The sequence below is a fragment of the Staurois parvus genome, unplaced genomic scaffold, assembly GCF_062004578.1.
Source record: "Staurois parvus isolate SC_StPar_1 unplaced genomic scaffold, SC_StPar_1.0 ptg001045l, whole genome shotgun sequence".
NCBI classification, from domain to species: Eukaryota; Metazoa; Chordata; class Amphibia; order Anura; family Ranidae; genus Staurois; species Staurois parvus.
In genome coordinates this window covers 7,222,600-7,241,263 of record NW_028318841.1, presented here as the reverse complement: position 1 = coordinate 7,241,263, position 18,664 = coordinate 7,222,600, and the positions used below count along the sequence as shown (strand labels likewise).

At 38.0% G+C, this 18,664-nt stretch overlaps 1 protein-coding gene across 2 annotated transcripts in view; it reads left to right on the top strand.

Annotated features, from left to right (window-relative positions):
• The window catches only part of HTR2C (5-hydroxytryptamine receptor 2C), a 698,015-nt gene that overhangs the window by 521,425 nt on the left and 157,926 nt on the right, over positions 1-18,664 (top strand). For both annotated transcript variants that reach the window (XM_089657983.1, XM_089657982.1), the window contains one exon: positions 3,697-4,308. In XM_089657983.1, coding sequence (XP_089514109.1) covers positions 3,885-4,308 — 424 coding nt within the window. In that variant the 5' untranslated portion in view covers positions 3,697-3,884. The remainder of the gene's footprint in view (positions 1-3,696; positions 4,309-18,664) is intronic.

Sequence of the window (18,664 nt, the reverse complement as noted above, 5' to 3'; positions counted from 1 at the left end):
GTGAACATTGTCTGTCCTAACAAAGGGTTAAAAAATTTCAAGGCGTGGGTGGTATATTGTATGTTGATGCACTTTCCTTAGTTTGTCCCTCACTTTGTACCTTTAATTGCATTTTGAAATTGTTCAGAACAGCTTGCAGTCCTACATATAAACCTGCTCTAAAGAAACAATTAAAAGGTACAGAACATTTTTAAATATTTTTTATAAATTTGCTTTGTGAATGGTAATACTTAACAAAAATAAGGTAAGTGTTTCCTCAAAACTGACTGCATCATTTTAAATGGAATTTAAAATAAAAAGCTTAAAGTGGACCTTTCTAGAAATTTAGAAGTGTGCATGAATAAATTCCTGATGTCTCTAAACAATCCGTGAGCTCCAGTCAATTTACCTTTCCTACATACAATCCAATGAGAGTGGCCAGCACTCCATTTGTTCTTGTATTTAAGTTACATTGCTTGGAATAATATGTTCATCACTCTATTGGGGGCAGGATAGTCTCCTCTCACCTAATGATCAGAATGCCACACTGTAACTGTAAAGCTATGCACAAGGTAAGATGCCTCAGCAGGGGGCAAATGTGTGTCAGATATTTGCAAAAACTGTCAAGAACTGCATAGGCACCAGGATTACATGGTGCAACATCTGAGCTAGCATCTCAGCCCAGCAATTAGATGCTTACGCTAGATAGTTTTGAAAGAGAAAAGACTGTCCTCTGGGAAGGAAAAGCAGATAAAGGCATTATCAGGGAATATAAGTAAGTGATATATTTATAACTGAAAAATATGACAAAAATAAATTTAATCATACTTCCACATTAAATAGCTACCTAGTGAGCATGTTTATGTTGCCTGCTCATTGTTATTTATTTCAGGAACTATTATAGCACTGATACACAGCACTCTACATATTTATTATACATTCACATAAGTCCCTTTTATAGTATTGTAAATCCTTAATTTTCTAAACATTGCCTCTAAGCACCATCTGACTGTAGGGCCTGCTCACTAGCTGGTCTCTCTCTACAATGAAAGTACCTGGTGCGTATATTGGTCAGTATGACACTGTCATTGGACAAGTTGTGGATGGGGAATAAAGATATGAGCAGGGGCGGACTGACCATTTGGAAACTCGGGCACTGCCCGAGGGCCCAGAGTCAGTAGGGGGCCCCATGAGATGCCCCTGGTACCTTTTTCATAGGCTTTTTTGAGTTTGGGCAAGGACACAGGGGCCCCATGATCCCCTATTGCCCGGGGGGCCCATGAGTTGTCAGTCCGCCCCTGGATATGAGTTGGCATAGGCCTAAAGTCTCAATATATGCTTTTTTGAACTGGGAAGATAATAGCCGGCCCCTTCTAGTGCAGGTCTTATTTTCATATATTGAAAATGGATGACAAGTTCACGTTAAAAGAGATCTATAGTCACAGCATAAACTTTCATTTTATAATGTAATAGCAATAAAAACAATAGTTATTTCTGACAATCCAGTATAAGCCTACCTAAATAATCTCATGCTTTTATTGTTGCCTGTCTTCTGGCTATCTCTTTCCAAAATATCCTGGATTCCCTGCATGCTTTGCTGTTTACTTTGATTTCTTAGAATTACATATCCCATAGTACCTTGCTGCCTGCAAGCAATGATTCCTATACTGACTCCACCTCCTAAAACACTTCCTCCCAGGCTCTGTGAGTTGTGTGACATGACAGTTGCATCAACAAGGCATAGTGAATATGTGTGGAAGAATTCAAGAATGTAAATGTAGAGATCTTCACAAGTTAAGTTTACAAGTTTCAAGGTCATTCAGGTTAAAAGTAGGAGGCTAAAAATAATTGAAATACAATATAGAAATAAATATATGATTTTATATTTTGTCTATAGATACATTTTAAGGTAAAATTAGTGGAATTTCTGATTCTAAGCAAACTTACACAGGCTGACATTATACTAGTTGTTATTTAAGCCATACTTTAAAAACAATTTAAAGTACAAAATCTTGAAGTATTGCCATAGTTGTTTGTGCTTTTCCTGGGTAATTAAACCTTTTAGAAGATTGTGTCTTATCACAGACAGTAAACCAATTCTGAACAGTTCGACAGAAAATAAAGAAACTATTTCTGCTCCATTTATATTAAATCATTGAGAGTTTTCGTGACAAACAGTGGGGTTGATTTACTAAAGGCAAATAGGCTGTGCACTGCAAGTGCAATAAAAATGCAGTGGCTCTAGACCTGAAGGGGTATGCAAGGAAAATAAAAAAACAGCATTTTTGCTTGCACATGATTAGACAAAAGAAATCAGCAGAGCTTTGCCTGATTTCAGAGCTTCTTCTTGTACCTAAAGCAGCTGCACTTGCAGTGCACAGTATATTTATTTTAGTAAATCAACCTCATTATCAGTAACTGCACAGAACTAAATGAAACAGAGACCCCTGGCACAATAAGCAGGTGTTGTAAGACTCAGATGTATAATTTTTCTACCTAAATAAATATGGCAGATGTAAATAAAACTGCAGGAATTCTGAAAATTAGCTAATGTTATGCTTCCCATTAGACATGCACAATGGTCAAAATAAAATTTAAACCTTATTGAAAAGCATAGGCTTATTGGTGTTATCATATAACCACTGAGTAGTAGCTAATTTAGAACTAACCACCTATTAACCAGCCAACATTGTATGATGACAGTACCTAGCCACAGTTATTAAATCATAGTTGAACAAGCAGTCTGCCATTATATATGTATTATAGTATCCCACAATCATTTGCAAGGATTAGTGGCTCCAATTTAGCTTTTCCAAGAAGGTCTTCTGAAGTTATAGGCACCACGTGGATCATTAAGGTAAATATACTTTCATAGAATGCATACGTATTTTGAACCTCCCCCCCTCCTCAATTAATTCATTATATCACCCTAACCCTCTCCCAGCTGTATACTGCATGTCTCAGTTTCCTGCAGTCAATGCTTGCCATGAGTCTGGCGTCCAACCACACAAGATCTTCCTCCTGCAATCTCTGACTGCATGTTCAATTCTCTTAGACTTCTATGGGGTCATCTCCCAAAGCAGGATATTCTTAGCACATCAGGCCCCTAAGGCAATGGTAAGATTATCTGGGCTGGTAGTACGAAACAATGTGTTAAAACTCAGTAAACATATAATTGGGACAGAGAAGAGTGGAAAATTAAAGTGAGATTGGGTAGCAAAAATGGTAAAATAAGGGTAAGTATACTTCGGAACCCTTTAATCATCATGTAATCATGACTGAATGATTGCTATGTAATGCTCTGAATATTTTAAAATGTCTGAATACCCAAAATAGAAATATCAACAACCAACTCGTGAAGTCAGTGACCCACGCTACAGAAAGATATTTATTAAGTATGTTATTGGTAAAGTATCCTTGATGAAGTTTCCAGGCATGCCCCCAGCTGCAGATTTATTAAACTCAAATTAAGAAGTCTTGGTCCTTGATCTCTGGTTTTCATAAATGAGTAACAAAAAATAAAATTGCACAAATGATCAGAGATGGAAACTCATGTACAGAAATAACACTCAGAGTAGCTCTAAAAAGATATTAGAATACAGTTAGTAATCCAGCCTCTTTTAGCTATCCCTTTAAAAAACAATTTGAGGTAATATAGACCCACTACATATATACAGGTAGTTTATTACTTTTTGTTTTATCTTATTCTAATTTCAGAATGCTTGACCAGAGAATGAAGTGGACACTTCAGACACATCTGTCCATTTGGATGAAATATTTCTTGACATCTAACAGCCAATGCAAAAATAAGACTTGGAATATTATGAAAGATCTTGCTCCCGTTGGATTCATTGAAAGGAGATGGTACCTTCTATTGCTGCTCACCATTATAGATCTGAAACTAAATGTTTCCATTTAGCACAGCTGGAAACAGTCACCTTCAGATAATGAGCACTTTCAGCAGCACAGGAATGTTGATTGGTCTCACAACAGTCTCAGTTACCTTGGACATCAGCATACACAATGGACTGATGGCCTGGCACATTAACAACAATGTGACTTTAAACCAGAGCCTGCCTACATCAGATCCAGCCAATGTATCTGAAAAGGATGAGATATTCCGTCCATCGCTTGACAAAAACTGGTCTGCTCTTTTGACTTTGATTATCATTATTTTAACAATAGGAGGAAACATTCTGGTCATTATGGCTGTGTCACTGGAGAAGAAACTTCAAAACGCAACCAATTTCTTCCTTATGTCACTGGCAGTTGCCGATATGCTTGTGGGAATTTTAGTTATGCCAGTTTCTCTCATCACAATTCTGTACGGTAAGTTTTTTCTTTGAAATCTAATGTTACTTTGCTTTTTTTAAATGTTTTTATTATTGAATTTGATTTCCTATTAAATGCCAATGAAAACAACAACTCTAATTTCTGAGCTCTTGGACCTTAAAGTGGAATTTAGTCAAATTTATTTTGGATCTGGATTTGGATGATCTCTAGCCTTTCCCCATTCTACTGAAAAAAAGGTTTCATTGGTATTGGTGACCAGCTGTCACCAGTATAAGAAGATAAGGGGCTGCATATACCTGTATCAGTCAAAACCCTTCTTCAATCTGTCCAAGATGAAAAACAAAAAGAAGGTTTTTTTTCTGTAGATCCACTACAGCAGAATTAAAGTGAGATAGTATAATTACATCAGAAAGATATATCCTGCATACAGTGATTAGAAGAAATCATTGGCCAGATAAGTTGCATTGTACAAGCTTTTTAAGCTGAACCTTGGACAGATATAAAAAAAGAAAAAAAAACAGCAGACAATTATATTATATATATATTGCTAATTATTATATATTCGCCAATGACCTTGTGTCAATATCTATTGAAATCAGTTTCCTTGTGCAATTGATAACTTGTACCTCAGTACCTTGTAATTTTATACTTATGATTGCTACTAGATCTGTATTTTCCAGGCAGAAAATGATGACCTGAGTCTTCAGTGTATAATCCATAGTTCAGTTGTGATTAGCATAGGTGTTTATTTATTGGAATATATGTTTGGAAGAGACTGTATGTACCCCCTTTGGATCTATTTGCAATTCAGAAGATCTAAAAGTTTTTTTGATTGGGACCCCAAAATGCCTTTTTCTGCAATACACAGCCAGCACATGTAGTGGGAGGTGCCAGGCCTGAAACTATATAGAGTGGGAAAAGGCTTGAGTCTTATTAAAGACACAGGTTTCAAATCCAGTGAAAGAACAAGCTGTTTCTGAGCACAGTCACTGGATAATCTGCCAATGTGGGTACATTTAGCACTATAGTAAGTGCAACAACAATAATAAAACTTTAATTTGCCACCCAGGGAGTACCCAGAAGATTTAACATAGTAGTAGGGGGGCACTTACAGTTAATGTATCAGTTTTTGTTGCTTTCAACATCCTCACAGACAAGATTCACTCTCTCTATTTGTCCTGTTGATTGTCATCGTTGTTGTGTCTCTAGGACAAGGATTGAATGAGAATCTCCCCAACAGGAAAAAAATTAAAACTGTTAAAGGTTTTAAAGTGATACTAAGAGTTTTTTTTTCTTTAAAACAACAAACATGTTATAATTACTTGCTCTGTGCAATCGTTTTTCACAGACCAGCTCTGATCCTCCTCTTCTTGGGTGTCCTGCTGGTGCCCCTAGCTTCCTATGAGGGCACCTATGCATGCTCACTTCCGAGCTGGCCCCATGTGTACATAAGAAACACAGAGCATGATTTGGCCCCGCTCCCTCCTTACTAGCTGTGATTGACAACAGCAAAATCCAGTGGCTCCCTCTGCTGTATCTAAGCCAATGAGGAGTAAGAGAGAGGAGAGATCACATTGCTGGATTGTGATCAGGCTCAGGTAAGAATAATGGGAGCTGGGGGGAATATAGCTTTAGATATACTTTAAAATGGTTGTAAACGCAGAAGGTTTTTTACCTTCATGGATAGAATGCACAAAAGGTAAAATACCTTCTGTGTTTACAACCATTTTAAAGTATATCTAAAGCTATATATTTCTTTCTGGAAATAGCTTTATCATGCTTTTTGGCCTACCTGTATCCCATTGGGGAGATATAATTTTTTTCTTGTCCTTTAGACAGAAAGTAAGAGTATTATTATTATTGTTATTATTATTATACAAGATTTATATAGCACCAACAGTTTGTGCAGCGCTTTAAAAAACTCAAGGTAGGCATAACAGTTGCAAATCAATTTGGTACAGGAAGAAACAGAGGGCCCTGCTCATTAGAGCTTACAATCTAGGAGGAAGGGATAAGTGATACAAAAGGTAAAAGCTGTGGGGGATGAGCTCATGGAGGAAATAAAAGTCAGTTTACTAGTTAGAAGCAGATTAGGCTTCTTTAAAGAGAACGGTTTTCAGGGATCGTCTAAAGGTGGATAGATTAGAAGATAGTCAGACAGATTGGGATAGGGAGTTCCATAGGATGGGAAAAGCTCGGGAGAAGTCCTGGAGGCGAGCATGGTAGGAGGTGACAAAGAACTAGAGAGCAGAAGGTCTTGGGAGGATCGAAGAGAGCAGTTTGGTAGATATTTTGAGACCAGGTTGGTGATGTAGCTGGGGCAGAGTAGTGGATGGCTTTGTAAGATGTTGTTAGTATTTAGAATTTTATTCGTTGGGCGAGTGGAAGCCAGTGGAGGGATTGGCATAGAGGGGTAGCAGACACTGAATGATTTGTAAGGGGGATGAGCCTAGCAGCAGTATTCATGATGGACTGGAGAGGGGATAGCCTATGTAAAGATAAGCCAATTAGGAGAGCGTTGCAGTAGTCGAGGCAAGAGATAACTAGGGAATGAATTTGGAGCTTTGTGGTATCATTGATTAAAAAGGAGCATATTTTGGAGATGTTGCAGAGGTTCAGGAGACATGATTTGGACAGGGATTGGATGTGGGCCTGAAAGGATAGTCCAGAATCCAGGGTTACCCCTAGAACTCTGGCATGCGGGGATGGGTTGATAGTGGTGCTAGTGATGCTGAGTGAGAAATTAGGGGAAGAGGCACGTGGGGGAGGAAATATTATGAGCTCCGTTTTGGATAGATTGAGTTTTAGGAAGTGGTGTAACATCCAGTCTGATATGTCTGTTAGTAAGTTGGTGATACATGAGGAAACTGATGGGGTGAGTGCAGGGGCGGACTGATAACTCATGGGGCCCCTGGGCAATAGGGGATCATGGGGCCCCTGTATCCTTGGCCAAACTCAAAAAAGCCTATGAAAAAGGTACCAGGGGCATCTCATGGGGCCCCCTACTGACCCTGGGCCCTCGGGCAGTGCCCGAGTTTCCAAATAGTCAGTCCGCCCCTGGGTGAGTGGAGGAGTAGAGAGATACTGTAGATTTGTGTGTCATCAGCATAGAAGTGGTATTGGAAACCATGGGAAGCTGATCCAAGGAAGAGGTGTAGATCAAGAATAGGAGAAGTCCAAGGACAGAACCTTTGGGGACCGGAACAGTAAGAGGAGTAGGAGAGGAGGAGGTAGAGTTGTAAGTGACACTGAAGGTGTGGTGAGATAGGTAAGATTCAAACCAATGGAGAATACAGTCACAGAGACCAAGTAAATAGAGTTTTTTGAGGAGGAGGGGGTGGTCAACTGTGTCAAAGGCAGCGGAGAGGTCCAAGAGTAAGAGTATGGAATAGTGATCATTAGTTTTGGCGGTTAGCAAGTTGTTTGTGAGTTATAAGAGAGCAGTTTCTGTGGAGTGTTGTGGGCAAAATCCAGATTGAAGGCGATCGAGATGGTTATTCTGAATAAGGTGGCAGCTCCAGTTGTAGACTAGACGTTCAAGGAGTTTGGAGGCAAAAGAGAGTTAGGAGATGGGTCTTAGGTTGCTAAGATTGGTGGGGTCCAGTGAGGCCTTTTTAAGTATGTGGGTGACTAGCGCATGTTTTAGAGAGTTGGGGAAGATGCCAGTAGAAAGGGAGAGATTGAAGATATGAGTTAAAGAGTGAAGGCTACAGCCAGAGGGTGACCGTAGTATTTGCAAGGGAACAGGGTTCAGGGGACAAGTTGTTAGGTGGGCTATAGAAAAAAGTTTACCAACCTCCTCTATAGTAAACTCCCCAAAGTGAGAAAATACCCATTTCAGTCAGTTGTTACTGCAATTGTTCTCATGGAAGGATTTCCCCTTTAGTCCTGCACTGGCAAAAACTCTAAATTCTGGGCTTTCCCTTTCTTTCTTGCCCAATAACAATCATCACCAGCACAAATAAAGAGAGCACCCATACAGCAATAACAACCTGAGAGGGACTCTAAACCCTTACCACTATCTAAGAAGCTAAAAAAAAAAATATTGTTTGAATATACAAATATCATTCTCCGCCCTATCCAAAAACAACAGCTGCAGAAACACCTATGCCCAGACTATGGACAGGACCAAGCTTTTTCTGGCACTTTTTGTTCACATGTAACAATCTGCTTTTTTTTTCTTTGCTAGAAATTTAATTGGAGCCCCCAAACTTTATATATTTTTTAAAGTAGAGGCCTTTACATTCCATGTGACAGCTTTCTATGAAGGCACTCGTGCAGTGTGGCTCCTGAGCCAACCTGTCTGCATCTATAGACACAGATGTTGTGGCACTGTCCTGCCCCCTGCTCCCTCGTCACAGAATTTGATTGACAGCAGCGGGAGCCAATGACTCCCACTGCTATCAATCTGCCAAAAGAGGAGGGAGAGAGCCAAGAGAGCCGCTGCTCTTGTCCACATCACTGGATTGAAATCAGGCTCAGGTAGGTATAAGGGGTGCCTGGGGGGATGCTACAGAAGGTTTTTCACCTTAATGTATAGAACCTTAAAGAATATTTAAACCCAACATTTCATATTCCTGATATGTGCCTGCTGTACAATTGTTTGGAAACCTTTGCTGTTCTCTTTGTATTGCTTCCTTTGTGTTAAATCCCTGGTATTCCTGCCAGACTCTCTGCTCCATATTAAAAACTGACTACACTAGGCAGAAGGGCATACCATAGTTAGTTCTCTAGCTGTGCTGGGAGCTCAGCCTGCTCTCTTTCGATGATCAGTCTTGTCCTGACACACCCTCACTGCATGGCTTTTCAATGGGAAGATCAGTGTACTGCTGTTTCTACTCCCATAGCAGCTGAAAACAGAGAGTAGGTAATCACTTATAAAAAGAGGCGGGAAAAGGTGTATATATAATGTTTTTATATGTATACACAAATGTTTGTCTTTCATTTCTATTTTAAACTGAATGGGTTGTTTTACAAGGTGAGGGTTTACAATTGCTTTAAGGCTTTAGAGCCACTTTAAAAAACAGACAGCAGGTGACCTATGCTGAACAACTGAAACTGGACTTCAGAGTCTCTGTTGTGATATTTGAAGATAAATTAGATAACTTTATGACTTGTATATGTACAGTATATGCATTGACAGAAGTTAGAGAGGGCTTGTTTTAAAGCTTTTACTTTTTGTTAAGAATACATAAATACATTACTGTCCATAGTCTAAACACAGGTGTACTTGAAAGCAGACTAGCTGATAATGTGTAGCAGATAGAGAGGATCATTTGAAATTTGTTCAAGAGCGTCACAATAAACAGAATGCTAAGGTAGAGTGCTGCATTTACAGAAGTACAGCTTATATCAACTTAAAGCAGCTTTTAAATATAGTGATGTGAGTATCTTACTGAAATACACATTGGAGGCACAGTTAGCATATGGTTTACGTGTCTTGAGAGAGTGTTACAGACAGTATTGTACTCCAAAGCAATTTGTACTTTATAATACAATGCTGTCAATGTCAGTCTAGCTATACATAAAAACTGTACTATAGAGTGTGATTCAAAATACGGATGATTGCAATACTGTCATGAAAGAAGTAGCTCTTGATTTATACTTCCATTCTTTGTCAGAAGACTTTGTTACTTTTACTGTAACAAATATGCACAAATGGTATTTAAAAAAAGAGAAAAAACTACCCTTGTTTCAGAGGCACTGCTGAAGTAAAAACAGCTGAAATAGTAACCATTCATTTGTGATGCTTTGTTCCAATAATAAAGAATCCGGCTGAGCCAGATGATTTGCCTTCCTATTATCTCCCACCTATTACATATTATGCTATGAAAAGGAAGCTTTATACAAAACCCATAATACAACATACATAAATAATAAGCTGAGTGATTAATTGTCGTTATCTGCTTTTTATGCTTGTGTGCATTCTTTGTCAGAAAACATGTTGCTCCAGCCCAGCTTTCAGGTTGTATGGTTCCATTAACCTCTCTGAGACCTATGTTTATGCTTTCTTATATTCTGTATGGGTCAGGATTATAGCTGTTTGATATAATGCAATTAACTTTAACAGAAGACACTCTCATGTTTTCATCTGCTGCTGATTGCTAATCTCGTTACTACTTCCAAAGTTACTGGGGTTTTTTTCAATATTTTTAAGACACACAAGCATTAACACTTGCTGTTCTCAAATAAGCAGAAGCAACAGAAGAACTGTGCTTTAATCAGCTTTGCTTGATACTCCCAAGCAGTACAGGTGTACAATGTGTGTCTACAATATACTCTTATGGGGATGTGGTGTCTAGACAAATTTTCAGTTCATTAAATGTAGTACTTTATTATGGCTTTGCTTGAATTTACATTGCCCATCAGAGGGGACCTTGCTTGTAAACATTTTTTATTCTCTTTGAGATGTCTGAACATGATGATAAGTTCCTTGTCTGTTCAGTAGTTTTATACTTAAAATATACAGCTTTTAGTCACAAGGTCTACTTCATTCATCTTGATGTATATGGCAGAATTTACCACAGTGGTGGGAATGGGGGTGTTACTGCTTATGTGTATCTGTCAGAAATTAAAGTGTAAATGTAGTCAGTTAAAGAATACCTAAATACTGTAATTCCTTGCACATCATTCTTTATGCTGCAAATGAAAGGGATTGCACTGATCTGCATAGCGTTGTGAGCAGGGGCGGACTAACCATTTGGAAACTCAGGCAATGCCCGAGGGCCCGGGGTCAGTAGGGGGCCCCATGAGATGCCCCTGGTACCTTTTTCATAGGCTTTTTTGAGTTTGGGCAAGGACACAGGGGCCCCATGATCCCCTATTGCCCGGGGGCCCCATGAGTTGTCAGTCCGCCCCTGGTTGTGAGTATAACAAATGGAAATTGCTAATTCGAGAAAAAAGCACAAATGTGACCCTATCAGTTAGTCTCTGCTTTTTTACTATCCAATCAGATATATCGCTTTCACTGTTTTAAGTGAAGGGCTCACTAGTAGACTTTGCAAAAAACTTTTGTACAGAAATTCTTAATACATTCAATGACTTTTTGCTTGCTTTTAACGTCAAATTATGGAATGAATACACTTTCCTAAGCAAAAATCACAGATTGTTAGAAACTAGTTTAGTTGAGAAAAAAAATTGATCCTGCCCTTTCAAATTTTCTGGTCAGTGAGGTAAAAAACAAATGTAATTTTGATCACACTAACGTTTAGAAAATCGAATTAACATTCTTAAAACAGAATAATTCAAATTAAATTCTACTAGTGTATTGCCACCTTTGGGGTTGGCATAACAGTAAAACATTTGAAAGTTTTATTAACAAACCCTATAAAATGACCACAAATATTAATCCATGTACATATTTTACCACCATTAATATGGAATATACCAGAAGCAATGCACACTGTTCAGTATTGATAAGCCTAAATGTTGATACATTTCACAGCAAGCTCTGCTTCCCAAAACCAGGTTGAACTATTGCTATGGTTACTCAGATGTCCACATTCAAATCTATAACTGACACTGTACTGTGTGTCCAATCTAATTATTGATAGTGTGATCTCTGTAACTTACAGTTGTGATGAGATAGCGATAACTTCAACCTCAGTTGGGGTCCACAGTCAGTGACTCAATCAGAATGATATCTTGCAGATCTTGTGAAGTTTATTCCATAAACTGAGAGAATCTTTCAACAATAAACATTTGATAGGTCAAAAGAACATGCTGTTTCCTGCTCCATGCCATGAGGTTTACTGCAATGCATCTCTGGGAAGGGGGAGGGCTATCTATGTAACATTAGCTAAACTAAAGGAAAGGGAGGAGCAGAGACAAAACACTGAAAACATTTAAAGGCATATGACAGTCAATATGACAGTCATGTGAAACATGACAGACATGCATAGTAGAGTATATAGCATATATCATAACAATACATTTTTCAAAGTTCATTATTACAAATTTCACAAACAAATATAATTGACACTGTATGTAAATTGAATAAATGTACCAAAAAACTCTCCCCAAGACCATAGATATAGGAAACACATCAGGAGAAAAGCTAGACAAATGAGCAATATGCCTTTAAAAGAAGCTAACAAATGAAAAGGAGCAAGGTACAAGACCACCATAATGAGCACCAAACAAAATCCCCTAACAAATTAAAACAACCAAAGTTCTCACCAGCAAGATGTGTTATGGGATTCCTGGGCCAGATGGCATGTCAAGAGTTAGAACAGCAGACCATATCTTGGAAGTAAAGCTCAGCCATCCATCCCTTCTCCCCTGACCTATACACCCCCTAACAGAATCTGCTCTTTCTGTAGGTGAAAATTACAAATGATGTTTTTCATTTTTAAGGATGATTTCTTTTTGGTGGTCATTATGGTAGTCATGTAAATCATTCCTCTTCTTGTCTCTGTCGTTAAACGCCCACAGGCACACCACCTATTTGGAAGGCCCCCTGCTGCTGTTCTTTCTGGGGTTTAGCTTTTCTTCCTTTTGTCTTGATGTTGTCTTAGTTTTGGCCTTGCAGACCTTTTTTGATACAGTCATTACATTTGCATTCCATCTGTAAATAATTTCAAATATGTAATAGTATGCCTTGAAATGTCTGGCTATAATATATGATTATTTACTGTACACGTCTGTCTAATATAGAATGTAATGTGAACATCTGGATAATAAACAGAAAAAAGTGAGCGCTACTGATAAAAGACAAGTAAGCAGCTAATAGCACTAAAGATGATCACAACCACCTTTGGTATAAATAAAATAAGTAAAGTGCAGCGCTAAAATGACAATTGGAAAAAGTTCAATCTCCAAAGTTCGATAAAGAAGTGATCTAGACACACACATAAATGTTCATAGGATCAAGCAAAATAAGTGGACACAGCTGAAATCGGATCCGGGAAATGGCAAGAATGCACACTCACCAACCGCACATAGGGAATGCGCGTTTTGTTTTATATCCCATCAAACGAGTACCGATACCCCACAGGGAGAGATGTCCTCAAACGGTCTGCTGGGCTAATATGGTCTCCTCAGTTTAAAATGGATCACTCACGGCACACGTCCCTTCCAGGTACAGGTATCCCTCCTCTGGGTGATGTGTAGCTGTGTCTGCCGACCCCTCAGTGGGGGGTAAAAAATGGAGAAGTACCCATAGTGTAGTATATCCAAATTTATTGGTGAAGAAAGGGTTAACAACCCAGGTCAGCAATATTACTGGCAAAAAGCCAGAAAACACAGAAATAAGATTGATTAAAAAAGTAAATTACTGACCCTTTAAAAGCAAACACCCAGACCTCCACGTGGTCTGGGTGATAGAGAGGCGTCACAGGCTGTCAGTTCCTCCTGAGGCCTTTCGTGCTAAGGCACATCTTCAGAGGGGATGCTGACAGCTCTGTGACCGACGCCAAATGAATATATGGAGAAAACGCGGGGTTCGCGCATGCGCAATGGATCGCCGCCATTTTCCAGAAGACCATACAACTGCGCATGCGCGCACATCGAAGCGCCATTTTACCACAGATATACAGAGCTGTCAGCAGTGATATCTCCAGCCAAGCTAACTAAACGCCTATACAGCGCAATTAAGCCTGAGACATGGCTCCACGTTCCCAGGGAGGTGGGTTGGTAATTTATTACAGATACTATCCTACCAAAGAGGTAGGATAGCGAATTACTTTCTGCAATACTATCTCATTGGTAGATTCACCACAGTGGGGGTGACATAATAAGGGGATGTTAAAGATAAACCCATATCATGAAAAAAGCGCTCCGAGTGCCCAGATAACAAACATTAACGGTCTACAAAGTGTCATTACATCCAAGTGATTAACGGTCTATCAAAGAGCCAGATAAACAAAGATAAAAACAATATATATCATATGTCAAAAATCATATATAAAAATGCATATATTAAATTGCATAACATATCATATGAATACCATATATATTAAATAAATGGATAAATAAAAGGCTTGTGGTCGTGAAACAATAAGCCGAATAAGGTAGCTTACAATAAAATAAATTAAATGGGCAAAGTAGGATAGCTAAAAATGAATCAATTCAACTAGGACTAATGTGTTAAGTATTGCGTACCCCACCCAATACTTAATTCTGTTTTTAGGGACACCAAATTGATGCCATGGGGTTTAGGTTGTGCATGTGACGCACCACCTATAAGGTAATTTTTTATTTTTTAAAATATGTACTACTAAAAGGTGATTTCGACCACACATGTTGAATATTGTAAAAGAAAAGGTAACATTAATTCATCCTTGGCATATCTTAGGTGCTCCGGGAACAATGATCACCAACACGTGTAATATATGTATTTCGGTACAAGTCCTTATGTACTGATCCTTAGGTTTACACCGGAAGTACTCAGGGTAATGCTGGTATGGTAATAAATTGAGTTTTTGGAAATACTATAGAATAGAATAGCATAAATAGAATAGAACAACCTAGACGAACACATAATTCAAACTTAAAATGCAGGGCTAGTATTGGTCAGTCATGAAATATACTCTGTGCAGGTCATAATTCAATAGACAACAGGGCGAGAAGTGACTAGGCCAAACAAAAAGAGTGAAGTGACACAATAATAGAGAAAAGGATACTAACTATTTGCTATATAGCAATTGATATCTATTTCAATATTGTGCCCTTTAGGGTGTAAGGTATCAAGTTCAATGTGAACATCTGAGCAACCATAGCAATAGTTCAACCCAACCCTGAAGAAGTGGAACTCACTGCAAAATATGTCAACCAGGTTTTATAAATAATGAACAGGGAGTATTGCTTATGGCATTCTTCAAATATTCTATATTGAGGGTGGTTTTTATGTGTACTATACATAGAATTTGTATATGTATCGTATAGAAGAGTTGTATGTGTTTTTTTAAATAAAACTTTAAATAAAAATTTTACACTATTATCTACAGCAGGGGTGTAAAACTGGTGGTCCTTCAGGTGTAGCGAAGTCCCATCATGCCTCTGCCTTTGAGAGTCATGCTTGTAACTGTCAATCTTGCAATGCCTCATGGGACTTGTAGTTTGGCAACAGCTGGAGGGCAGCCAGTTTGACACCTGTGATCTACAGTGTCTCTGTGCTACATTTGGAGTCCCTCCTTTTCTTCTTATTTAATTGTGCTTGGTACGGTAGTATCTGAGATACACAGTTTTTAAAAGTTTGCAGTACTCCACTCTGAGCATTTGTTTTTGTTTTGTTTTTTTGCCTTGACTGCAGTAAGAAAAGTAAGTGATCTGGAAAAGGCATCTGGATTTAAAAATTTTAATTTAATTTAAATTTTAAAAATCCTAAAAGTACAGTTTTTTTGTCAGATAGCACAGTTTACACATATGTATTTCAGCTATATATTTAGCTGTTTATTAGTGAATAATTCTCAGGAACGATGTTGATTTTCCTAAAGCATCACAACTAAAGCATAGATTTGGTCAATAAAGCAACATGTTCATGGCTTTTGAGTACTTAAAGCATGCTCTTCTTCAGTATTTTTTCAAAGACCTGCTCCACACCTCCCAATGGCAGTTATTTACAGCATATTAGTAATTGGTCAGTTGTTACCAGAATAATACAGCTATCATGAGCAAGGAATGTCAGTATTTATAGTCTGATGAAATTGGGTTATGTCATTTCATAGCTTTGTCTCAAATATTATTAGTCCATTCCAAAGATTACACTTGACTCTTAATGAGAATTTGGTTTGAATTACTCTATTAGTCTTTCTAGTGAGAGATAGCATTGTATTTATAGAGTAGGAAATTACATGTGAGATTTAGATTCAGTAACCCATTCTCTAGCGTTAATTCGTTTTTCAATGCTAGTACAGGTAGATGAACAGGGAAAATGTTTTTTCAGCATCTGTAGAAATACCAAAAATACCAATAAGTCAGTTATTAGATGACATAAATAAAATCACCCAGGCCTCTTCCCTAAATACATTACAGGTTTGGACCGATCCTCACACTGATCCTTTAGATTTCTACATGTACACTACTCTTTGTATGTGCACTGCTGAATGGCAGAAAGTTTGGAAGTTCAAACACATTATTGCATTGATGACATTTTGTGATGAAAAAGTGTATGCATTAAATAATTTAAATATGGTACATAGAAGCACACATAAAAGAGCATATCAACATTATCTGTGACTGTAGCATGCCATTGCCAATCACTCAATATGCATAATTTGTCCTTATAAGAAAACACATACCATGTCATTATGAGGAACATGTTGCCTAATTCTATGTCACAACATTAGTTATGTTTAAAAATGCCATTATACTTTGGAATCAGTGTGACTGCTCAAGCTGCAACTCAGGTCAACAATACTAAAGTCTGGCCTGGCCAATCTAATGGGATTCATTGCTGAAAGGAAATTAAGCACTCTGGCAGTTGCTTCGTACTCTCTTCTCTTTAATATTAAACCTCCCAGTAAAATAACAACCCTATCAACTGTATTCCAAATGATAGAGGATTTAAAGGATATGACTATGTTCCATCAAACACCCTGCAGATGCTTAGCAGGAAAGGAGGTGGTAGGACTCCACTGTGCCTGGTCTCTGAGAAATACTTTCAGTGACAGTACTGATTCAAAGAAGAGGCAAATTATTACACAGACATTCAGCACAACAGGTAAACAAAACATCCTCGCCCTGCCACATTACATCTAATGCTCTGAATAAACTGGTGTGCCTCTTTGTTGTAGCAATCTATATATGGGACTTGCATGGGATTTAAGGCATGTCATTAAATGTATCTATTTCTTCCTTCTGTTGCTACTGTACAAAAACTCAGAAGCACCCTGTTGTGAACTCTGGCCCCAGAGTAGCAAAGGAGGTGACAGTTACATTTTTCACACTAGGAGTAGCAAGAATTTTAAAATTGAACATGTACATACTGTATATGTGTTTTCAAAAGGGAAAAGTGCTACTACAGTTGTGTCAACGTTGTTTCTATGGGACATAGCTTACGGTAAAGGTCTGCAGACTGTAAACTGAGATGCTAAAATAAAGTCCAATGGGGAATGTTCAGAGTCACCAGATTATCAGATATGTCATTCATTACATTTGGTTCTGCTGAGAAGAACATTTTTAAGTCCCAGTGATGGTTTGTTTGTGCTTGATATACCTAAGAAAATGTGTCCATTCGTATGATATTTAAAGACTGTTATATTATCCCATATATATTATATTAATATTTATAATGTATACCTCAATTATACTATATTACAATACAATGTAATCTTTTACATTACAAAAGAAAAACAAAGCTGTTAGTTTTAGCTTAGTCAAATTTTGTAGCAAAAAAATTGGACATTTAGTCAAAATGTATCAATTTGACAAAATGCATCATAGTCAATACAGTAAGTGAAATTTAAGTTGCTTTTTGTGTTTTTTCAGGGTGTGATGGGCTTCAAATGACTCCTGAGAGTTAAGGAAAATCTATTTAACTGTTTTGGACCTGTTATTATGGCAAAATAGGCAAAAGATTAGAAAAATGGCATTAGCTATGATTTTTTTTTATTACCTAGCACTAACCTGGTGCTAGGAAATGTATTCCCTTCTAATTGCATATCAGGTGCTCCTAGAAAGAAAGAAAGTGGCAGCCATTGCTGACATGGCTATGCTTTTAGCAGCAAAGCCATGCATTCACCATGTTAAGGTACATTTGTTTTAGCAAAAATTTGAGGCACGTTTCAACAAAATTGTTTATCCCCATATTTTATATTACTTCAAATTAGTTTGTTTTCTTTAATGCAAATAAATTATAAATAGTGGCAAAGGTTGAAGATGTTTCTGTTAAAAGCACAATTGCAGCTTTGGCAAAAAATGCTAAATTGTATCTTGATAGCCTTTAAAAATAAAAGAGCAGCTTTGGCTGCAACACTCTCCTCCTCTTCTGAGCTGAATGATTATTATTATTATACAGGATTTATATAGCACCAACTGTTTGCTCAGTGCTTTACAATATAACGGGAGACAATACAGCAACAATACAGTTCAATACAAGAGGGATAGGAGGGCCCTGCTCCTTGGAGCTTACAATCTAGATATGATGCCCCATGTTAACCCACTTCCTGTGAGCCACCAACCTTGGACTCACAGGACAATGATGCCACATTACCTGGCATTGTTCTTTACAGCATGTATGATCTGCCTACCACCAGAGGAAGAAAAGAGGACCACAAGACCAAAAACACCTGGGAAAAGTGTTTTACTGTACGTTGATTATTCCATTAAAGCTGTGGTGGTGCTCCAGTGGATGGGAGCAGAGTTGGGCCTAAAGTAAAGGCTAAGAGAACATAAAGACAGTCATTGCTGACCTGTAAGTACTTTGAGACACAGATTGGTGACAAGCATACAG